The sequence below is a fragment of the Silurus meridionalis genome, chromosome 11 (assembly GCF_014805685.1).
Source record: "Silurus meridionalis isolate SWU-2019-XX chromosome 11, ASM1480568v1, whole genome shotgun sequence".
In the NCBI taxonomy this organism is placed as follows: Eukaryota; Metazoa; Chordata; class Actinopteri; order Siluriformes; family Siluridae; genus Silurus; species Silurus meridionalis.
The window spans coordinates 22,146,110-22,170,607 of NC_060894.1; the positions used below are offsets into that span (position 1 = coordinate 22,146,110).

General features: G+C 41.3%; 1 protein-coding gene across 5 annotated transcripts; it reads left to right on the forward strand.

Moving 5' to 3' along the window:
• The first annotated feature begins 1,675 nt into the window (after positions 1–1,675).
• vldlr (very low density lipoprotein receptor) lies at positions 1,676–23,469 on the forward strand. 5 transcript variants are annotated; one of them, XM_046861174.1, is made up of 20 exons: positions 1,676–2,025; positions 9,182–9,301; positions 10,775–10,897; positions 12,453–12,575; positions 13,757–14,128; positions 14,549–14,671; positions 15,009–15,131; positions 16,272–16,391; positions 16,499–16,624; positions 16,837–17,008; positions 17,140–17,355; positions 17,953–18,071; positions 18,152–18,291; positions 18,445–18,586; positions 18,726–18,875; positions 20,266–20,319; positions 21,451–21,492; positions 21,839–21,916; positions 22,010–22,179; positions 22,558–23,469. In XM_046861174.1, the coding sequence occupies exons 1-20, from the start codon at positions 1,959–1,961 to the stop codon at positions 22,591–22,593; spliced, it is 2,616 nt and encodes an 871-aa protein (XP_046717130.1). In that variant the 5' UTR covers positions 1,676–1,958; the 3' UTR covers positions 22,594–23,469. The 5 variants fall into 5 exon arrangements, with proteins under 5 accessions (XP_046717130.1, XP_046717129.1, XP_046717131.1 ...); XM_046861173.1 differs by lacking the exon at positions 1,676–2,025 and adding an exon at positions 4,091–4,438; XM_046861175.1 differs by lacking the exons at positions 1,676–2,025; positions 21,451–21,492 and adding an exon at positions 4,091–4,438.
• The last annotated feature ends 1,029 nt before the right edge of the window (positions 23,470–24,498 follow it).

Sequence of the window (24,498 nt, forward strand, 5' to 3'; positions counted from 1 at the left end):
TCCTAATTGACCTGTTAAATTCTACTCATTTCTCAAATAAGTTTATGGATTCGAAAGGAAACCAAAACTCAGATATAATGTATACGTTTCTTATGAAGGTAAACCTGAGAATTCGAGCAGGTCTGTCCTGAGAGGGAACACTGAAGAGCTGTATGATTGTTCAAATTTGCATTTGCTCCCTCGAATCAGATAATCGGTTTTGTTTAATTCACTTCATCGCCACTAGATGTCTCTCTATCGCTTTTAATTCACTCATTTACCTTGTCTTTTATCTACAGCACACAAGGTTGTTGAGACTGCAGAAGATCAGGTTGACCCCGTCAAAAGTACAACATTGAGTTTTGCCTGTTAATCAAAGCTTTTACTTATCCAACTAAATGTACTAGACAGACTTCTTAGAAACAGCCATTTATACCAAAGATCTTGTTTTCTGATGTCAGGTTGCCCTAAGCATGTTCTTAGCGCTATCTGCTGGCTACAAAGCGAACTGCACTCGCAATGAAAACAATGTCAGGCTTCCCCTTGTCCTAAATGACCCCATCACCTTGGTCAAATTATATGAATCTGTGAGTTGCCTTTTGGGGAGAAGGTCAGAGCTGAGAGTTTTGGCTATTTTGTCTAGAAGAGTTATTTTTTAGTAACCATCTGATCCTGGTCAGGGACAGAGAAGATGCTGGGAACACTGGATATGAGTTGAGAATATTAATGTGTTATAATGGTGTGTGTTGGGAAATTAAACCGGAGAACATATGGTGGAAACCTACTGCTAATGAAGCTAAAGCACAAGACCCTCTGGAGAGGAAGTGATCATTTGAGGTTACTGAAAGCTACTGTATAGTTAATAACTGAGAAGATCTGAAAGCAAAAACAATAGAAGCAAAATTGTTTAATAAAGCAGAGCATAGAATCTGATTTTCGGGCATCATTGATATTGATATTATTTACCAAAGCGACTATAAAACTACAAATCAAAAAGTTTTTTATTTTACATAATGTACCTGTTACCTTCTTCTTTACTGTCAGCAAAAATGTGGAGAACAATAATGTGTCAGACCTTCTAGGTCTATGGTTGATCACCACTTATTTGTTCACAGCACACGTTTTCTGAGAATCCTGAGCATGCTTTTATTTCTTTTTTCCCCCCCAACACATCTGATGGAAGTAATGAGAAGGTAGACCAGGAACAATTAGTGTATTTGAGTTGGGAAAACCCAAAAATAGGCAGAACGATGAGTTACTTAAGGATCTCCTTGTCCTGCACTTTAGACCTTGTAGACTGAGGGACAGTCATGATCACTTTTTAGACATTTTAATACCATTTTGTCATAATGCACTCCATTGTGTTTTCTTAATCCGGCCAGTGATGAGCTCTTGCTGATAGGAGGAGCCTCAGGAACCCTGATGGCACTTGAGATGCTCTACAGAAACTGATGGCTTCCCAGAAACTTCAACGTAATACATTACATGCTGAATGAGACTTAATCCGCGTTTGTTACAGAAGGTGTGTTGGATGTATTTAAGTTGTAATATGTATGCATGCATGCGCGTGCACACACACACACACACACACACACACACACACACACTAAGGATGTCGGTTTTGGTAGGGAATGGGTTAACTGCGTGAAAATGACACGCTGAAGGAGGAGGAGGAGGAGAGGGAGATCCACAAGCCCTGCGCTCAGCTCAGCCACACCGGCTCAGGGTCGTTTCGTACGCCTAGGGGTTTTTGCACGCGCAGTCGGGTGTAATTAGGAGGACGTGAAGATGAGAGGCGCTCGCGCAAGCCGCTCGCACGCGCTGCCCGGATGATATAAAAAGCGCGCGGCTCAGGCTCGCGCTTCGCTTCTGGGTTTGTTTTTGTTCTGTTCTCGCGCACCTGGTTCGAGCGCTCGCGCTGCGGCTCTCCGCACACACGAGAGACAATTAACAAGTGTTTGTGTGCGCGCGCGCGAGAAATGGTCGTGTGCGTCCTGGGCTTTCTTCTCCTGCCACTGTGTCTCCAGATGGTCGGATTTACCGACGGTGAGTAGCAATAATACCGGGAGGAATTAGTGAAGGTTTGCATGGGAAAAGGTGCGCGCGGATCCGAGACTCCCAAAACGTCTCTCTCTCGCATCGGTTTCTTTATGATGTCAATGTAGCACGAGATCATGATTCTGTGCAAAGGCTTGTGAATGCTGGATCTAAAGCGAGCCTTCATTGTGTAATTGAGCGCCTCATTGGGCGCCTGGGCCTTCAAGTGTTTGGTAGCAACGTGCAGCTTGGCACGTTTTTATCTCCACGCGTCCTGGAGGACCTCACCGCCACTGATTTCATTACCGCGCGTGTATTTAAATGTATTTATTGGAGTAGATCATTTGGGGATTGATTTGTACAACAGGGCCTGAGTCTGGCTGCGTGCTTCTGGAATATGTGTGTACGCAATGCAACATTGTAGATGAGGGGTGTGTGTGTGTGTGTGTGTGTGTGTGTGTGTGTGTGTGTGTGTGGGCAGATTACCTGTACGTTGCGTAATTGCCTTTGAAATGGTTGGTTTCATTCGTCAACGCGCCTCATGGAGCGGAACTTCCAAAAATATATGGATAAATTTGGCTAGTCGGAAAAAATTGTACACCTATTTAACCCAAACCTAAACTGAATCAAAATTCTAGTGAGTGCCTCAGGGCTCAATGTTCTACATGAACTGCTTCGGTCTCTCCGTGTACAGTATTACTTGATTTCAGCCTTCTATCAGTGACAAGAAAAAGCATTTTATCACCCTTGAAACTGAAGATTTTCTCTCCACTTGAACTAGGAGACACAACCCTGTTCTTGCATGACCATCCCATTGTGCCATTTCAAAGCCAGCTTCATGAAGATATGCTTTTACATGGGTTGGAGTGGAAGATCTCCTGCTATAGAGCTCGTGTACAAGTGCTTACTGCACCCTCAGGCCTCCTCATCTACCCTTCATCACTACCTGTTTTTACTAAGACTAACACTTTGTAGCTGAATGAGCAAAACCTTTATGAAATCTTGAGGAACATCTTCCCAGAAGAGTGGAGTTTATTAGAACAGCAAATGGGGACTGAATTGGATCTTCAGAAAGTATTGTGACTCTTATGTTCAGGTGTAAACTAATGTTTTGTTCATATACTGTGCTAATTATTTGTTAAAGATCTGAAATCATATTCTGTCTGAATCAAAGTGCATTGACTTAAAATAGTCTGAATCTAATTCAAACCCATATATTCCTGGTCCCTTATCTAGGGAATGATGTGTGTTGACTTTAAACTAAGCTATCAGTCTAAACGCACATCTCACTGCAGAATTCTGATCTTATTTACACACCTGCTCGACTAGTCAAGCGCTTTCCGAGAGCTTCTGAGGCTGGTTTTGAGGTATAATGGGGGTCTCTGTATTTGTAGGACTGTAATTTAATTGCTTGATGCACATGCTAACATTGTGATGCTAGCTGATTTTGTCCTTCTGTATGTTGTGTTTTATGCTTCCTTGGGAGGAGATTATCCACAGTTTATCAGAGGAACATGGTAATACTCATGGAAGTGACTTATTCTTTACCACTAGGTTAAATGCTATATTTAGCACGCACTGCTTGGCGGCTGATTAAAGAGGATCAACATGCTGTCCGTAAGCTATTTTAGCATCCAGTTCGGTCGTATGCGGTTTTGCTCTGGTGACTGGAGATGTTTCCTTTGTCCTATAACAAAATGTCTCTTGACTGTGGTGTGACCTTTTAAATACTAATGGATGATGAGTTCTCATTACTCAGCTAGCATAGTGTTTTTTTTTTTTTTATAATTCACAGTATTTAAATAAACATTCAACATAGGAAAAAAATCTAATATGGAGGTTTTTTGAGAGATGAGTAGAGCATTACATGCTGAATGAGACTTAATCCGCGTTTGTTACAGAAGGTGTGTTGGATGTATTTAAGTTGTAATATGTATGCATGCATGCGCGTGCACACACACACACACACACACACACACACACACTAAGGATGTCGGTTTTGGTAGGGAATGGGTTAACTGCGTGAAAATGACACGCTGAAGGAGGAGGAGGAGGAGAGGGAGATCCACAAGCCCTGCGCTCAGCTCAGCCACACCGGCTCAGGGTCGTTTCGTACGCCTAGGGGTTTTTGCACGCGCAGTCGGGTGTAATTAGGAGGACGTGAAGATGAGAGGCGCTCGCGCAAGCCGCTCGCACGCGCTGCCCGGATGATATAAAAAGCGCGCGGCTCAGGCTCGCGCTTCGCTTCTGGGTTTGTTTTTGTTCTGTTCTCGCGCACCTGGTTCGAGCGCTCGCGCTGCGGCTCTCCGCACACACGAGAGACAATTAACAAGTGTTTGTGTGCGCGCGCGCGAAATGGTCGTGTGCGTCCTGGGCTTTCTTCTCCTGCCACTGTGTCTCCAGATGGTCGGATTTACCGACGGTGAGTAGCAATAATACCGGGAGGGGAATTAGTGAAGGTTTGCATGGGAAAAGGTGCGCGCGGATCCGAGACTCCCAAAACGTCTCTCTCTCTCGCATCGGTTTCTTTATGATGTCAATGTAGCACGAGATCATGATTCTGTGCAAAGGCTTGTGAATGCTGGATCTAAAGCGAGCCTTCATTGTGTAATTGAGCGCCTCATTGGGCGCCTGGGCCTTCAAGTGTTTGGTAGCAACGTGCAGCTTGGCACGTTTTTATCTCCACGCGTCCTGGAGGACCTCACCGCCACTGATTTCATTACCGCGCGTGTATTTAAATGTATTTATTGGAGTAGATCATTTGGGGATTGATTTGTACAACAGGGCCTGAGTCTGGCTGCGTGCTTCTGGAATATGTGTGTGTACGCAATGCAACATTGTAGATGAGGGGTGTGTGTGTGTGTGTGTGTGTGTGTGTGTGTGTGTGTGTGTGGGCAGATTACCTGTACGTTGCGTAATTGCCTTTGAAATGGTTGGTTTCATTCGTCAACGCGCCTCATGGAGCGGAACTTCCAAAAATATATGGATAAATTTGGCTAGTCGGAAAAAATTGTACACCTATTTAACCCAAACCTAAACTGAATCAAAATTCTAGTGAGTGCCTCAGGGCTCAATGTTCTACATGAACTGCTTCGGTCTCTCCGTGTACAGTATTACTTGATTTCAGCCTTCTATCAGTGACAAGAAAAAGCATTTTATCACCCTTGAAACTGAAGATTTTCTCTCCACTTGAACTAGGAGACACAACCCTGTTCTTGCATGACCATCCCATTGTGCCATTTCAAAGCCAGCTTCATGAAGATATGCTTTTACATGGGTTGGAGTGGAAGATCTCCTGCTATAGAGCTCGTGTACAAGTGCTTACTGCACCCTCAGGCCTCCTCATCTACCCTTCATCACTACCTGTTTTTACTAAGACTAACACTTTGTAGCTGAATGAGCAAAACCTTTATGAAATCTTGAGGAACATCTTCCCAGAAGAGTGGAGTTTATTAGAACAGCAAATGGGGACTGAATTGGATCTTCAGAAAGTATTGTGACTCTTATGTTCAGGTGTAAACTAATGTTTTGTTCATATACTGTGCTAATTATTTGTTAAAGATCTGAAATCATATTCTGTCTGAATCAAAGTGCATTGACTTAAAATAGTCTGAATCTAATTCAAACCCATATATTCCTGGTCCCTTATCTAGGGAATGATGTGTGTTGACTTTAAACTAAGCTATCAGTCTAAACGCACATCTCACTGCAGAATTCTGATCTTATTTACACACCTGCTCGACTAGTCAAGCGCTTTCCGAGAGCTTCTGAGGCTGGTTTTGAGGTATAATGGGGGTCTCTGTATTTGTAGGACTGTAATTTAATTGCTTGATGCACATGCTAACATTGTGATGCTAGCTGATTTTGTCCTTCTGTATGTTGTGTTTTTATGCTTCCTTGGGGAGGAGATTATCCACAGTTTATCAGAGGAACATGGTAATACTCATGGAAGTGACTTATTCTTTACCACTAGGTTAAATGCTATATTTAGCACGCACTGCTTGGCGGCTGATTAAAGAGGATCAACATGCTGTCCGTAAGCTATTTTAGCATCCAGTTCGGTCGTATGCGGTTTTGCTCTGGTGACTGGAGATGTTTCCTTTTGTCCTATAACAAAATGTCTCTTGACTGTGGTGTGACCTTTTAAATACTAATGGATGATGAGTTCTCATTACTCAGCTAGCATAGTGTTTTTTTTTTTTTATAATTCACAGTATTTAAATAAACATTCAACATAGGAAAAAATCTAATATGGAGGTTTTTTGAGAGATGAGTAGAGCAGAGATTAGCTTAGTTTCAACTTTGTCATTGTGCTGAACACATGCACAGAGACCATGAAATGGAGTTAACGTCTAACCAGAAGTGCACACGTGTTTACACAAATTATGGGAGTGCAAAGGTGCATATTACATGTAGTTTTGTTTTATCCCACTAAGATTGTATTGTATTAGTCTGCAGTTATACTTTACTACTAGCCATTATTATTTTAAGCCTTTGGTGAACGTGAGCATTTCATTTGTTTTTAAGCCCAAGGTTGTGATATGTAGCCTCTGAGGTCATGGCCTTCTAAAGAGCACACAGTGTTATTACTTGGCGTAGTCTGATCTGATACCTGACCTGGGATGAGAAATATTGTTCTGCTTGTATTAATCATACAGATTCTGAATTTTGATCCAAATATAGCATTTAATAAGACAAGAGATGAATACAACTATTTTTCTTTATATTTATAGCTCATTAAATTGAATAAATCGAAGGAAAGTGAACTGTGAATTATGTAAGTTGGTTGCAGTGGTTTTGACCCATTTTGTATGTAATGTATGCCAATTCCGGGGCTCCAAATATACTAGTTCCAGATATTGTAGGACACAGGAAACTTATATCTGCTGAGCACCATATGACTGTGGCTAAACTTAACATGTGCTATAGAATGTGTTAAGAGATTATATTTCATTTCCTGCAACATGCGTTTGTATAGGCAGCAGGACAAACCTTGGAATGCAGACTTTGTTCCCCTGCATTGTGTTACCAATGAGGTATAATGTAATGCTTTTGCTTTCACAAAGCGATTTCCAGCTTCAGATCATCGTCTTCTTTCGGCTGCTCCCGTTAGGGGTCTCTACAGTGGATCATCTGTCCCCATACCCCCTGTCCTCTACACCTTGGTCTTCCTCTTTTCCTCCTTCCTGGTGGCTCCATCCTCAGCATTCTCCTACTGATATACCCCATGTTCCTCCTCTGCACCAAACCATCTCAATCTCACCTCCATCACCTTGTCTCTAAAACATCCTACATGTGCTGTCTTTCTAATAAACTCATTTCTAATCCTGTCCATCATTGTCACTCCCAACAAACATCTCAACATCTTCAGCTCTGCTACCTCCAGCTTCAACTGTCTTTTACTCAATGCCACTGTCTCTAAACCATACAACATCTCAGGTCTCACCACAGTCCTATAAACTTTCCCTTTCACTCTCCCAGATACTCTTCTATCACAAATCACTCCTGCTATCACTCTTCTCCACCCTGCCTGCACTCTTTTCTTCACTTCTCTAACACACTCTCCATTACTTTGCACTGTTGACCCCAGGTACCTGAACTCCTCCACCTTCTCCACCTCTTCTCCCTGTAACCGCACAACTCCACTGCCCTCCCTCTCATTCACACACATGTACTCTGTCTTACTCCTACTGACTTTCATTCCCCTTCTCTCCAGCGTGTACCTCCACCTCTCCAGGCTCTTCTCCACTTGCTCCCTACTCTCACCACAAATCACAATATCATCCACAAACATCATAGTCCACGGAGACTCCTGTCTAACCTCATCCTTCAACCTGTCCATTACTACTGCAAACAGAAAAGGGCTCAGAGCCGATCCTTGATGCAGTTCCACCTCCACCTTAAACCAGACTGTCGTTCCTACTTTACACCTCACTGCTATCACACTGTCCTCATACATGTCCTGCACCACCCTCACATACTTCTGACACACGTTTGAGGGTCCTCATGCATGGCTCTCTGAGACAGTGTAGACTTTTTACTTTTTTTATTACTCTGTTTCACTCTAATTTTTTATGCGCAATAACAATGAGTAATTTCCTCCTTCCTGTGTGTGTGCTTTGACAAATTGCTGAAGTCACTTCACTTTTTCTGGGGTTCAGTCAAGGTTTCTGTGACTGGCAGTGCCAGCCGCCTGCTCTGTGATCCAGTCTGCCGCCTCGTTGGTCCGAACAGCCTGTTCCACATTGAATGTTGCATTGTTTTCAAGTAGCGGATGTGTGGTCAGTGAATGCAGGCTGGCCAGCTGTGGACAGCTGTTGTTGTTTGTGCGGTACTTTAAGGTTTTTTTTCTGCTGGCTGATTGTGCAGCTCTGTTAATCTGGCATTCATTAATTTATTCCTAAAAAAAAAAAAGATTGGTTCCCTTTTCTGCCTCCTTGAATGCACCTCGTGAGTGTGTGTAATTAGTAGAGTAGACTCCGGGGTGTAAATTAAGTCAGAGTTCTGAACTCTGCAGTGAATCGCTCTTCATTAAACACCATCTTGAACCAGGGCTTCCCTACCTCAAAGTGCACATGGTCCCTGAGAGCTGCTTTTTTTTCTTCCCTTGGATTTAAGTGTTTGAGATTGTGGGTGAATTGGTGAATGCAAATGATGTTTGAGAGTTTTAAAAGCTAAAGCTGTATGGATCAAAGTCTTTTAGTGCAGTGTGGCAGAGTAAAACGATGGCACTGTCTACAGATCAGCGATCGAAATGTGTATGAATTTGTCTCTATTTGGATTTAATGCAAAAGTTTCATTTTAATAATAAAATTTTGAGTCACAAAATCTCCTGACTGCCAATAAAGATGAATGAGGGATTGCTGTAACTTCATTGTTAATACAAATGCGCATTGTCTCTCCTTAAAGGCAAGAGATTCAAATATGACTAAAAACCACGTTTGAGGAACCTGATGGATGGCTCAGGTCTTAGCCAGATATTATGCATTCATTCCTAAAAAAAAAAAACTTCCCCAAAAGCCATGTATGATGCACTTCCTCTTTGTATCTGTTTGGCGTCACATGAAATGTTTGAATGATGTTATGTTCTGTTAGTAATACTGCGATTGTGCCTTTCTTGGTAATCAGACCAACATTGTCACTTGTCCTTTTATTCTCATTTCAGGCTCTCGAATAGAATGTGAGCCATCACAGTTCCAGTGTGGGAACGGTCGCTGCATCCCATCTGTATGGCAGTGCGATGGTGACATGGACTGCACTGATGGGAGTGATGAAAGCAAGTGTGGTGAGTCAGTGTGTGTGTGTGTGTGTGAGAATGCATGTTCTGTGAGTTTTCTAGAACACCACCCCCAATGACCTTATAACACAATGAATATGTATATAGTGTGAAACTGCAGAAAGTTTTTTGAGTCTCACACAGTCTTACAGTCTCACAGTACCACAGTTGCTACAATTATTGACAAAAAGCAGACCAACACATCTGCATGATTACACAATAGGAGCCATAAAGGTCTGGAAGATCCTGCTCTCTTTGTATCTATGGTAACTGGGACATACACATACAGAGGTGGGAAAACGAAGTGGATGAGGGTAGGATTTGGCACAGATATAAGTAAGATGATGTAATTTATTAGTTTAACACGTACCATGAAGTCATCAAGGTTTCAATCCAAGCCTGAATGATGGTTCCTGAGTGCCCTCTCTTAGCCCAGTGAGTGTAAATTTCTAGTTCTGTTAGTGATCATGCTAATTTATGTCAGAAGCCCTCTAGGCATTAATGACCATTGTAGCCACAGGAGCCTATTTCGCTGGAGTGCACACTTGTGGACATGAAGTGACTGATAATAGGGCTGGGCTGTGTGCCAAGGGGGTGGGGGGGGGGGGGTTCCTTGTGGTCTTGTAGGGCATGACTGTTAAAGTAAGTATACATTTGCTTGTCTTCACGGAGGTGTATAGTGTGAGTTTGGCAGAGTAAAGAAAAATGCAGTTCCACTTCCACTTTCCCACAGTTTTTCGCACCAGAAACAACGAAGCTGGATGAAACTGGTCAGATACATTAAATAGCAATAACGAAGAGTGTACAATTAGACATTTGATGATGCACACATTTGAAGTTCACCTGCCAGGAACTAAAATGTATAAAAGCATTGAGTGATACTGCTGAAAAATATTTTTCCATTCTTCTGCATGAAAGTGAATGCAGTAAATAAACACATTAGAGGTGGTATCAAAAAGTCTCAAGACTAGTTTTGTAACACGCCAACACACAGTCACAGGGAGCACCGACTTTCTTAAATCAGTGTGCCAAAAGACATCGTCCTGTGTACATCAAGATCAGTGTGAATGGTGATGTTCTGACCACGTGTGCACCCTGTCGTCGAGGTCTGCTCACACCAGAGTTTCTCACCAGATTTGGATACTGCAGACTTCACTTTCTTCCCGAAGATGAAGACCTGGCTTGCGGTTTTAACACCCCTAAATAGCAGAAGGTGCTCGACACGCTTCTAAAAGACTTTCAGGACATGTTCCAGAGGAGCGCTGGGAGCTCTGTATTACTGTGCAAGGAGACTATTTTGAAGGTGACAGTGTGGAGATAAATAAAGTACTTTCTTGTAAACAGAGCGAGTACAAGTCTTTCGATACCACCATCAGATTTTTAGGCAGGGCTTTTTTTCCTGATGTAAAAAAAAAACTTTGCTTATCTTGTAAATGTTTTCCTCACTTCAGACTTTTATTTCTAATCCCGTCTCTGTTACAGTGAGGAAGACTTGTGCGCCGCAGGACTTTGTTTGCCGCAACGGTCAGTGCCTCCCCAAAAGATGGCACTGCGATGGAGAACCGGACTGCGAAGACGGCTCGGATGAGAGCTTTGAGCTGTGTCGTGAGTCAAATCGTTTTTGTTGTTGTCGCTGCCTCAATGTAATGTTTGAAAAAAAATTTAATCTGGACTTGCGTTCAAGGCCAAATTTCAAGTCTCTCAGAGCGTGGGAGAATGAATCAGGAAAAAAATGTGACTGGAAATGTTTCTTAACAGCCGATACTTTCGGCTGCATCTCCCTCAAGTCTTTATTTTCTGCTGAACTCCCAAATGCGTCACACTGCAGATGTGTAGTCCCTTTACCACAATTCAGCAGCTGTGTCATTTATGGTAATGGCAGCAGATTGTTCCTTGTGTCTTTGTCTTGTGTCTGATCAGGTTACATCCCAATTTCCTCTGTGACTCTGCACTTAATCAATCCTTACTGAGGAGTACAAGCAGATGTTTTAATCAGGCATAGTGCAAAGAGCTTCCCTAGGTCAGATACCGTCTGTCTGTCTGTCTGGGGTTTTCTGTCTGTCTGGTGTTTGAGAACAGATCAAAGAGAAGTTTTAAAATGACCATCTAAAATATCTGGGACTTTTATGGTGGGGGACAAAATCTAAGCCTAATAACAATGTTAAAGTTAAAAGTATTTTTCCTTTTTTGTCTGTATTCACGTCGAGCGACACGTGCATGTCCCAGCTGCCGATAAACATTACAAGACCTGTGGATATTTCAAAGAAACTTGACATTCGAAAGAAGGTCAAGAATAAACTCGTGCATAATATCACAGGGCCTAAAACTCAGTGTCTCTTTAATCATACAGTTCGACCACATAAATTCTGGTATACTGAATAAAACCTTTGTATTCTGATGTTTCTTTTAATCGCCTTCAGCGATATTGGCTTAAATGTCTTCTTTCATAAAAGATGCAAACTGATCCATTGTATTAAGTTTGAGTGGTGCACAATTCAGCCAGGTCTTTGTATGTTTGACGTGCTGTTCCATGTGGCAGGCATCCAGAACATGTCTGTCTGACCAGCTGTTTAACATCAATAATACGTTGAATGATGCAGTGTGTGCATGTGGCTCGAGATCATGTGCGTGTTGCAGATCATGTGCGTGTTGGAGATCATGTGCGTGTTGGAGATCATGTGCGTGTTGATGATCATGCCTTTAGTGTCCTGAGCACTGGAACGACTTGCACAGGAATTTAGATTTATTTTTTAAAAGATCAACTTTTTTCTCGAATCTGAACTTTAATGTAAATAATCACTGGATTCGAAGTTCGTATTGTTGTAACATTAGAAACTACGGTTGCCAAATCTTTTGATTCCGGTCACTTATAAAGCAAATGATTTCTACACATGCAACAGAACAGATTTGCTTCAGTTTCCCATTTAAACTGATTTTACGCACATTAAAATCTTTGAAGAACAAAGAATGGACTAGATGACACTTTTTCAGAGAAGTTTCAGAGAAGTCCAAAAGTGCAAATGTTGCTAAACACTTATCCCAGGATTAACCACAGACTTCTCATAACCTTTATAAAAGTAGCATGTGTTATAAAAATGATAATATAAATAAATATTTGTAAAAAAGCTCGTCCTAACGTGCTATCTGCTGTTTCTTTCAGACTCTAGAACCTGCCGTATGAATGAGTTTAGCTGTGGCACAGGCTCTACTTTGTGCATTCCTGTCTCTTGGAAATGTGACGGCGAGAGAGACTGCGACAACGGAGAAGACGAGGAGAGCTGCAGTGAGTCAGAGCCTGCCTGAGCTTAAGTTTTATAATGAATCAACTGCTCTTTAACCTGCTCAGAGTGAAGCCCCAGGTGTTTTATGATGCAAGTGTAGCTGTTTATTGCATGTGAGTCAGCCAGTGCTTAGTAAACACTATAGCTTTCAGTTTTAGAGAAGCGTTCCTGGATTGTTTTGTGTTCCTGGTACAATTTGGAGAAAAGACTTAGATGCTTATAAAGCACAGATTTTTAGCCCTGGTCCTGGTCCTCCTTCACCTCGGTAACAGCAGGTATTTAGCTAATGAGAATCAGATATTTTGAGAGTATAAAAAAACATGATGCAGCACATGGGTTCTTCAGGGTAATGATCAGAAACCGGTGATATGAAAACGGGAACTCAGGGTGTAACGGTACACAAAATTCACAATTTGGTACGTGCCTCAGTTTTTAAGTCTCTGTTCAATTCCTTTTCGGTACAGTTAATGCGCAGAAATGCAAAACAAAAAATTGCTTGCTTTTAATTTTTTTAAGTTTATTATTATTAACATTCGACAGCATCAACGGTTAACTTTATTTTTATTTTATTTTTTTTATTTGATTGAAATGCTTCTTGGTTTAAATAAATAATAAATTAAGTTTGTGAGTTTTATTATTATTTATTTATTTAAAAAAAAAAAAAATTCTCGCTCATTTAATAAAAAATTTCCCTAAAGGTATGTTTTGTTAATTTAGCACAATATAAAATGTCTTCTTTTAAGAAACACTTTATTTATTCATTCAATTAATTTATTCATGAATTCATTAATTCCTTCCATCCTTCATTGATTCACTTCTTCAAAATGCAGAATTGTCAGAATTTTCTTCTTTTAAGAGAAATTCTTGAAGCTGTACAATAAACGCAAAAGAATCCATATCGGTAGACCGTCGTAAAAAAATGATGGGAAGTAGCAGCGGTTTTGCGTGTGCACAGGACAAAATTGTGTTTCCTCTACGGTTCGAGTAGCCGCAGTGACACGAGGCAGAGATTAAACAAACTTAATGTGTTCCTGAGGAAACTCGGATTAGAACTATGTTCCGCACGTAAATTTAAGGGTCTCGCCGTTACACGTGCACCGAAATGGTTCAGTACGAATACACGTATCGTTACACCCCTACCAGGTACCGTAATAATTTGTTTAATCAGAATTTTCTCCTACAGGTAACATCACCTGCTCTCCTCTGGAATTCACTTGTGCCAGCGGTCGCTGCGTATCGCACAACTTTGTGTGTAATGGAGAGGATGACTGCGGTGACGGTACTGACGAATTCGACTGCACTTTGACCTCGTGTGGCCCTGACCAGTTCAAGTGTGGCAACGCGACTTGCATTCCTATTGGCTGGGTGTGTGACAATGACGTAGACTGTCAGGACCATTCAGACGAGTCTTCTTCGCACTGTGGGAGGAACCCCACGCCGTCTGTAAAATGTTCGGCGACCGAGACGCAGTGCGGCTCAGGAGAGTGTATTCACCGCAAGTGGCGCTGCGACGGAGACGCCGACTGCAAAGACGGCAGCGACGAGAGAAACTGCCGTGAGTCGGTTAGGTTTATAGATTCATTATTTACCAAGAGCGAGCAGTGGGAAGCAGATCAGGACGTGTCCTGCAATTGTAATATTATCTAAAATACACAGCTGTTGACTGGGATTCCATGGGTGCAAGTTTTCTACTATTAAAAGGCAGGGTTACTAATCAGCCACTGCCTTTGGCCAAGTGCCAAAACTGGAGGAATGCCCAGCAGATAAGGGGTGTGTGTGTGTGTGTGTGTGTGTGTGTGTGTGTGTGTGTGTGTGTGTGTGTGTGTGTGTGTGTGTGTGTGTGTGTGTGTGTGTGTGTGTGTGTGTGTGTGTGTGTGTGTGTGTGTGTGTGTGGCGTCCTATTAGAGGTCAGTTCTCCTGCATGGTTTAGATTGTTAGGTGACTCGCAGCTCTGTTTTTCCATTACCCCTCACAGCTCCTCGCTCCTGCCGCCCAGACCAATTTAAGTGTGACGACGGCAGCTGTATCCATGGCAGCCGGCAGTGCAATGGTTTCCGAGACTGCACCGATGGCACTGATGAAGAAAACTGCAAAAACCGTAAGGCCACCGACACGCCAGAGCTTTCCAATATCTAGATTTTTTTTTTTTTAAAAGAACCCTTTTTATAGATTTCTTGTAGCATCAAATGAGGTCAGGTTTGCACAGGATGTCTCATATCGAGAAATTGGGTCAAATCCAGAGTCGATACTCCTCCTGGTTAATGCAGAACTCTGGCGTGTAGTAACTGATTAGATTACCTTGGGGTTTCAGATTTCACTCTTTGGCACACTGGCATATAAAACAGTGTACATGACGACTTAGTGTATGGATTTAGTATCATTTTGTTATATAACGTGGCTTTCACAACAAATCTTTCTTCTTTTTACCGCTATAGTGACACAGTGTAGAGGCCCAGACAAGTACAAGTGTAGGAGTGGTGAGTGCATTGAGATGAGCAAAGTCTGTAACAAGGCCCGGGACTGCACTGATTGGAGCGATGAACCGATCAAAGAATGTAGTAAGTGAAAAATTTGGTTTTCCATGAATAAATAAAATTCATATATAAAGGAATTATAAACAGACTTTACATACAATGTCTTTGCTAGGTCAATCATCTTAAATAAAAAAAAAAATAAACTGAAAAGCACATGTTCAAGGGATTTAAGAATTCAATTTTAAATGGATATCGAACATTTAATTGGTTTTGCCGATTAATCGCCACAGAGTCGGCAAAAATCCATATCCGATAGTTTTCCTGCTTTTGGTCCACTGTTATTCCAAGAGCGGCCTCTAGAGGCGAATCACTGACACTACATGCTGTTTGTTTTTACACAAGACTGCGTGCTGCATGGAGAGCGCTATATTATATCTATAATTTATTATTACATTTATTAATATATTTTATTTAATTCAGCACATTTATTTTTGCAATAAAGTTCAGTACTTTATAACATTGTGTTGCTTTTGTATTGTTTTTTTTAAACCAGTATCCATTTTAAAATCTGTTATTGGTAAGTGCGATCCAACCGAGCGATCTGTATCGGTAAATTCGGCTTTCGGTTGACCTCTGGTATAAAAACCCATTTGTTTGTAACCCAAATGCACATTTAAATTTTGTTGTGTGAAACCATGAGCACAGAGATGAAATGTGATGTAAAGATTACTGTATAAGCAGCAGGTGGAGAAGTGCATGTGTGGTGCACAGTAAGAGAAAAGTGCTCACCTTGGTGCTTGGATTTGGTGCGTTTGTCTCCTTGGAGACTGAATCAATAGGTGTGTGTGTGTGTGTGTGTGTGTGTGTGTGTGTGTGTGTGTGTGTGTGTGTGTGTGTGTGTGTGTGTGTGTGTGTGTGTGTGTGTGTGTGTGTGTGTGTGTGTGAGATTCATCTCCGGGATATATTATAGAGTTTAGTGTATTTTCATTAGAGGAAGTCCTTCTGTCTAAAACTTGCCTTTACTTAGCTTGGGTTCTATTTAAATTTAGCCTTTGACATTTTGGTTTGCTGTTTCAGAGGTGCAGCATTTGTGAATTGCAAATATTGACTTATCACTTATTTTATTGAGCATCCTGATGAATCAGTCTGGTGTTTTTGCCTCTATTCCTCACACCTTGTCTGTAGAATAGTGAATATGATGTCTAGCCTGGCTTTTTATTTCAGATGTGAACGAGTGCCTCGTAAACAACGGCGGCTGCTCGCACCTGTGCCGTGACTTGGTGGTTGGCTACGAATGTGACTGCACACCTGGGTTACAGCTCATCGATCATAAAACCTGTGGGGGTGAGTGCACCTAGAACGTCTTTATTTTATTGGAGTTAAAAAAGCGAGGAATTCTCTTCTTGGCTTCTTTGTCTTGTAAAAGTATCGGCATTGTTTTCCCTTTGCAGATATCAATGAGTGTTTGAATCCTGGGATCTGCAGTCAGATTTGCATCAACTTGAAGGGAGGCTACAAATGCGAGTGTCATGAGGGTTATCAGATGAACTCCAGCACAGGAGTGTGTAAAGCAGTAGGTAGGTGAGATTGTGATGAGTACGGGAGATAAATTGGTAATCAAGGAGCTCCCAAGGCTCTTTGCGATTCAGGTTTGTCCTTGGAGACATTTTATCACCAGTGTTGATTGGTTGATCTAACAGACTAAACAAACCTGAGTTGGACATAAATTAAGCCACGTGGTTGCTGGTGCCACCAGGCCAGACCTTCAACTCCATTTCCTGCATTGCAGGCAAAGAACCGTGTCTCATCTTTACAAATCGGAGAGATATCCGGAAGCTTGGCCTGGAAAGACGGGAGTATACGCAGATAGTGGAGCAGCTGCGCAACACTGTGGCACTAGACGCAGACTTCAACCATCAGAAGATTTTCTGGGCTGACCTTGGACAGAAAGCCATCTATAGGTAACTGTGCCATGCTACATGGGTGGGTGGATGGATAGTAGTAGGTATTGAAATGCCAGGGTTCACTGCATAAATTGGCACAAATAATCACAAGTTATCAGCTATAATTGTATTTTAATCGCTTTTCACAGTGCAGCACTGGACCACAATTCGAGCAGCCACACGAGAGTGATTGATGTACAAATGCCTGTGGGAATAGCAGTAGACTGGATCTACAAGAACATCTACTGGTCAGATCTGGGCAGTAAGACTATAGCCGTGGCTAATTTCAACGGCACGAAGCAGAAAATGTTGTTTGACAAGGACTTGAAGGAGCCAGCTTCCATTGCAGTGGATCCTCTCTCTGGGTAATTTCATTCTGAATAAAAACTGAATATGTTCTGTTGATCATTGTGGTGGATATATGATTAATTCAATGTCTGCGCTCCCCGTGACTGTGTGTGCAGCCTTGTGCTGCCATCTAGTGTTATGTTTACTAATCTTGTCTCGAAATTTGTTGATACCACCTTATAGATCTCTCCATTTGAAAATGGAGATTTTCTTTTACCTCACATTTCATTTATTGTTCACTCCATGATCTCCATTTTTATTCTTTCAGGTTATATCTTAAAGTATTGATAAACTGTCTGAACGTACACTTTCCTTTGTTTAATAGCTTATGTCTGGGGAAATGAGTGTACCGTGTGTAAAATGGTGCACATTTGCTTTTAGAAAAAAAATCTAGGCAGCTGTTTACAAAACAAGGATCCCTAAAAATGCCACCCATGAAATCCCCCTCATGTAAAAACCACAGACTTGGCAACCCAGGTGACAGTTGTTATTATATAATAGATATCCAAGCTATTCTTTATCCAATACACTGGGTAGGACATTCCATCTTAGTCTATATTATATGCTAAAGTTATACTTCTTATACTTCTATGAAATTTTATTTGTTACCATAGGTTCCTTTACTGGTCAGACTGGGGTGAGCCAGCCAGGATTGAGAAGTCTGGAATGAATGGGGTTGATAGACAAGTCCTGGTAGAAACTGACATTCAGTGGCCCAATGGTATTACCCTCGGTAAGTCCTGGTTAAACGACAGATGTTACTTTTCTAATTACGTTGTAAGGAAACGATGTTGACTATTTTCACCTTTACAGATCTGATTAAAAGTCGACTTTACTGGGTGGATTCCAAACTGCACACACTGTGTAGTGTGGATCTCAATGGAGATAACCGGAAAAAAGTCCTGCAGTCCCAAGACTACCTGGCTCACCCTTTTGCCCTCACAGTGTTTGAGGTATTGAGGGGGGGGGTTGGTAATTAATTCCCATAGTTTCCTGTTGATTCCTATGGAAAGTTTGAAACTTTTGCAACCCTGCAATATGACATTTAGTTAGTAGGCACCTTCCAGCTCCCTCATCCTCCTTTTTTTTTTTTTAAATATAAATAGGATCGAGTTTTCTGGACAGATGGCGAGAACGAGGCCATTTATGGGGCAAACAAGTTCACAGGATCAGATGTGATAATGCTGGCCAGCAACCTGAATGAACCACAGGACATCATTGTCTACCACGAACTCGTGCAGCTGTCTGGTGAGTGCGTTAGCTACGGGCACGGCATGATGCAGGACTGAACTGCATGCAGAGAAACATGGTGTGGATCCAGTCTGAGATGGTTGAAATGGCATAGACCGTTTGATCGAACTGAGCTTTTTGTTTCGTGTGTTTGTAGGTACAAACTGGTGCAACGAGAAGGTTGAAAACGGAGGCTGTTTCTACATGTGCCTGCCTGCGCCTCAAATCAACAAGCACTCTCCAAAGTATACGTGTGTGTGCCCCAAAGGTCAGGAGCTGGCCCCGGATGGCTTGCAGTGCAAACCAGGCAAGTAAACGAGGCGGGGGGGGTTTAAGGGTTAATGCAGTGCTTAGGCTTCCTCTATTCTATTGCGGTCTTCAGCTTCCATTCTGCAGCAGCTTTCTTTGCCGTTTCATTTATTGCCACTTCTTGTGTGTGTCAGTTTGAAATGTCGTTCTTGTGCAGCTTGATGGCTCCCTTCAGGCTCTGTGTCCACCACATCACCCCCTCAGTGCCTCTCTTAATCTCCACATGAAGCCCGGCAGGAGCCGTCCTCCTTCTGAATACTCTTTTCACAAAGAATATGCCATGTTGAGTAATATACAGCCGTCGCTGCATGAATACTTTGATGGCTCCTAAACCTGAACATAATAAAAGTCTTTTCTGGTCTCCGCAACACATCGATTGTCGCAGGAGAGCCCTCCAATTGCTTCCATGAAGAATGCAAGAAGAAGTAAAACTGTTCTCGAACACATGGTTGCTTTCAGTAGATGAAGATAAAGAACCTGAATCCCATTGTGGCGGAATGGCCAAGCTTTCATGGGCCTTTCTGTCCGAGTTACAGCCAAATCAACAAAACGAGAACAGTAGTTTTCTCCTTCAGTGAAAACCCTGTATTCCGTACACACGTTTGCAGTTTGAGTGTATGGTTGACCCGGGAATAATGACCTCCACATGGTGAGGATATTTAACTTCTGTGAGATTAAAGGATGGTGAATATATAGAAAGTTCCATCTGGATTCCAGTGTGACTTGCTTTGTGCAAAGAAATGTACTGTAATGTCAAACATCTGAGTGTCTGGGGTTGAACTATAGGTTATCAGAGAAGCAGTCAAAATTGCAGAAAATTCACGTTTCGGTAGGTACCTCTGTTTTAAGGTACAGTTCGTTTCATTTTTGGAATGTTATGGGGGTGCAGAACATAAAAATGCTTGGTTTGTTGGTTAATGCAGTTTATTATTAACATTTGTAAAACATGCACAGTTTACATAAAAAAAAAATTACAAATAAAATATGCGTACTGTTACACCCGTAATATTTATGAAATGTTTACATCTAAATGTGGTTGGAGTTTTGCTACAGTTACAAAACAAGCATCAATACATGTGTAGTGCTCATAGTATTAGATTTGTTTTCTTGCCGTGTACACCAATCCTGCATTTCCATTAGTTATGCTTCCCTATATTTCTTTGCCATTAAAGCCAGTGATCAGACCATTCGAAAGATAAGTGAGCAAAACTGACTCACTAATGCGAACACTTCCATCCCAGGAGTACATCCACTCACAGCAACACTAATCAAGGCTCGCTTTCTAAAGCTCCTTAACTGGTTATTCATTTGCCTTCTGATTCCTAAATATGTAGAATAGGTGGCATATGGCTTTGCCTTTTATATATCACTATGTTCTTTTGTAACAGTGGCATCTACAGCTGTTCCACATGACGAAGAGCGGGTACTCACACATCCTCCAGGTAATGGAGTCTTCTAGTGCAAGTCTTGAGACTGCATGTGCATGAAAACCATGCAGCCCAACTGGCTTTAAAGTAGTGCTGTAGCATGGTGGGAACTTCTGCCAATCGAGCAGGAACCTGAACCTCTGTGTTTACGACTTTTGAATGACCGCATACGCATGGTCTACAAGGTGCACGATGACCACCTGTTAGTCTTATGATTAATAAAGGAAGAGTTGGGGCAGTTTGCAAAATAATGGCCTGTTGGAGATCCAGCACAGCACTATGACCTATTTTGAGATGGAGTGTTTACACCAGGGGTCCCAAAACGACACCCCCACAGGCTTCATACGGCCTGCCCCACATTTAGAACGGCCCTCTGAACAATACTGAAGACATATTTAAAATTAAATTTTTTCAATAATTTTACTCATATCATATCTGTATTTGACAGTGGTGGATGAAGTAAACAAAGCAAGTTCATTTATTCCTCTTGTGTTCTGCTTGGTGTTGAATTGACTCTTGAACTGTATGTTGGTGATCAGTAGACACACCAAGCGGCGATGGCGGTTTTAGCTTGAATGAAGCGCTGGGTGAACCACACCATGACCCCTTCTTTTCTAATTTTCCTTACTGACGTGACGTCACCCGCCACCACCATCGATCGAACCTCGATCTCTGTACACTCATCGACCTCTAGATATTACCGGAGCCTAATTATTTGTTATTCACTCACCGTGCATAAGTAAATGTTTTTATTTCAATAGCAATAATTAAGTCATTATGACTGTAATAATGCTCTATTAACAGGTTATATAACTCTTAAAAGTGACACATTTGTCTGTAATGGTGCAAAACAAAGTATTAAACGAATCCAGCATTAGGCAAAATGAATACATTTAAAATCTTAATAAAATCTCCACTGGCTCGTGGCATTCTCTATCACAGACTGACCCCTATTAAAGAAAGGAGATACATGACCCTCACAGGAAAGTTTGTGGACCCCTGGTTTATACACTTTCTAACTTTTTGCTTTGGAATCTATAGCAGTGGTTGTCAGATTGGTTAATTGATTTTTATTTATTGTAAATATTATATAAGAATTAACATTCGGAATCCTACTGAAACACAGTTATTTCTCCTCATTTAAAGACGCTCCAAAAGCCCAGGTCACAGTGCAGACAGAAGCCACTGGTAAGCGCTGGTGCTCATCCAAGTGCCCATAGTGAAGGCTACTAACACGAGTAGATCCTGTGTGGTGTTGAGCTCTTTGGCTCAGCAAATACCTGTACTCAGGTTTACTAACGGGCAGGTGTGAAATTCCTGCTATGCTGAAAGAGGCTTTGGCTTTCTGTGTGCTCTTATTATTTTCATTTGATGCATGCGTCCAGTCATTCACTTCTACTCTCCTCTTATTTCATTAACATCTAGGTCTCTGTTCAGACTGAAAATCCCCTCTTCATCCACATCTGTTCCTAACTTCAGCATGTTTTAGTGCCACACTGATCAGTTTCACTAATCTTTTTATCAATCCATGTAGAAAGAAATCTCAGCACCTCCATACACGAGGTCAAATCAGCCAAAGGATCAGCTGCAGCCTGGGCGGCTTTGCCAGTGTGTAAGTCATCGTACTCTTCTCATAATCCACAAAACGTTTATCTAAACAAATCAGTTCTTTGTTCTGAACTGTGACCGTGTCTCTTGTCTGTAGTGTTGCTGGTCATTACTGCTGTCGGAGGATACTTCATGTGGAGGAATTGGCAGATAAAGAATAAAAAGAGCATGAATTTTGATAATCCAGTGTATCTGAAGACTACAGAGGAAGATCTGAACATCGATATAAACAGACACTCCGGCTCAGTTGGACACACGTATCCTGCTGTGAGTATCGCAAATGTGGTGATGCACGTAATGAGAATAGCACCAGCTGGACCATGTCTTTTGGCCCACTGACTAATGACGGTCGGTGCTCCCTATGGCTCTGCGTGCAGCCTTGTGCTGCCATCTGTTGGCCTGTTACAAAACTAGTCTCCCAAATCTTTGATACCTCCTTGTAGATAGGTGTGATTTGATATTCTTGTTAAGTCTGTATTCGAATTGGAATAGTTTTTATCAATAGATTTCCCATGCCTTCTCCGAACGGAATGATGTATTTCACCCAATTCCCTTCGTAATGCTGGTGCTGTTCTTCTATACATTTAGAGTGACATCGTCGTTCTTATGGATCACCTTTCACGTTGTACGTGTCTTCCTTTTCAGATTTCTATAGTGAACACAGAAGATGACATGCCATAACCCGGCGTCTACACTGGACCCTATTTATGAACTGTCCACTTGGGACACTCGCCAAACACTGCTGTTCCAGCAGGCTGACAGTCAGATGCCTTCCGAAGTGCATTTCGCCATTGTTTCTTAGAGGTGTGTGTGTGTGTGTGTGTGTGTGTGTGTGTGTGTGTGTGTGTGTGTGTGTGTGTGTGTGTGTGTGTGTGTGAAATACGATTATGACTTGCTTCCTTCTCACAATAAATGTGCCCAAAGCATCCTATAACCGAGGACATGGCCTTTAACTGATTCTGCCACAATCTTTGTGCAAAATTATATTACTATAAACATCTTTATAGCTTTCACTGTTTAGGAGAAGAGAAATTTGGAATGAAACCATGAATCTAGATATGACTTGTGCTGTTCAGAAATTTGTGCATATTAATGTTTAGATTAAAATCCAAAAGTTTGTGCTGGAAATTTGTTTTATTATTAATAGTTTTCTGATCCTTTACCTCCAGAAGCACATTGCTGCAAAGCTTCTCGTGGCCACCCTGAGGAAAACTGTACACTCTGTAACAGCAGTGGCGTCGGGAAATTAATGGTGTAAAATGCTGTAAATATCCGTAACTTAAGAGTAATCAGGATTCTCCAAGCACTTTTGGTCCAGTGGTCACGTGTAAATAAAGATTGTATACAATTGACTGGAACATTTTTGCTATGTTTGGGTAGAGAACCGGGTTATCAAATGAAAAATGTATTTAAAAAGAAAAAAAAAAGTTTGTTAAACTATTTTGTATGTTTGTGCCGTTGCTGTAACTTTTTTTATAGCATTGTACAGGCAGGAGTACGTGCTCTGTATTTAAGAAATTTGCAAAAACCTAAAATAAAAGGAAACGGTCAGTTGTATCATCAGTGCAAAAGTTATTTTACAGTTTCTGGTTTAAAAAAAAAAAAAGTGCTGAATCCATAATCGTATTGCAGAAAATCTAGATCCATAATCCACACTAAATGTTTACACTGAAGTAGATGTTACACTATGGAAAGGTTACACAGCTCAGTTAGGATTACAGCTTCGAGTAATTCACTTGACATTCAAAGGCTCTTCTGCATAATAGCGTGTGATGATTATCGTTGCCTGGCTTGTGCATGATAGTCGCTAAATTAATCCTGATCCTCAAGGTTTCCAATCCTTTAGTCTAAAATTTTCGGCTTTAAAATTCACCGTTTTAAGTCTTAATTTTAAACAAATCTGAATTTCTCAACGTCCATGTAACTCTACATCTAACGCTCATTGAAATGCAGCATATTAAGATTTTGGTTTAGTTTTTTTTGTCTCTGTGGTGTCCTTTCTTTCTCTGGTCCAAATATAATTCCCTGTTTTACAACTACAAATGAGACCAACATGCAACAGCCAATCAGCTGTTATTTTCACTAATCTTCTCTCGGATTGTACCACAAATGTAAAACAGATTTTTGGTCAAAGTGCAAATTTGGCAATATTTAGCATGAGGCTAGATGCTAACAATGTATTTTTTATTTTTATTCTTTATTTTAAGTGCAGTAACAAACGAAAATACGCTACAATTTCTGCCCTTTTTTTATATTCTACAATATGTACAAACAAAAAAGAAAAGAATAATTACATGAGGGGTCAAATATATGCTTTATAATTCACCCTCTTAAAATAAATTGTAGGTCCTTTTGTACTGTAGATAGTAAAAGCTGTTATAAAAAACCGAAACAAAAAAAACACTAATCTCCAATATTGAATAGGGGAGAAGTGTGTAAGGTAATTTACCAAATAGATTCCATTTTAAAAAGTAAAGGACATTTGTGCATATTTCCACAATGTCTGGGCAAAATTGTCCTTTGACCAGAATCTAATAAACATTTAAGACATTTTCTGAAGAAATAAATCCGTGTGTGTGTGTGTTT

Excerpts from the sequence above, each read along its gene's own strand:
- vldlr (XM_046861174.1), top strand. The coding sequence starts at position 1,959 with ATGGTCGTGTGCGTCCTGGGCTTTCTTCTCCTGCCACTGTGTCTCCAG. Across the intron at positions 21,493-21,838 it reads AGTGCAGACAGAAGCCACTG|AAAGAAATCTCAGCACCTCC; the intron begins GTAAGCGCTGGT and ends CAATCCATGTAG. Across the intron at positions 21,917-22,009 it reads CTGGGCGGCTTTGCCAGTGT|TGTTGCTGGTCATTACTGCT; the intron begins GTAAGTCATCGT and ends TCTTGTCTGTAG.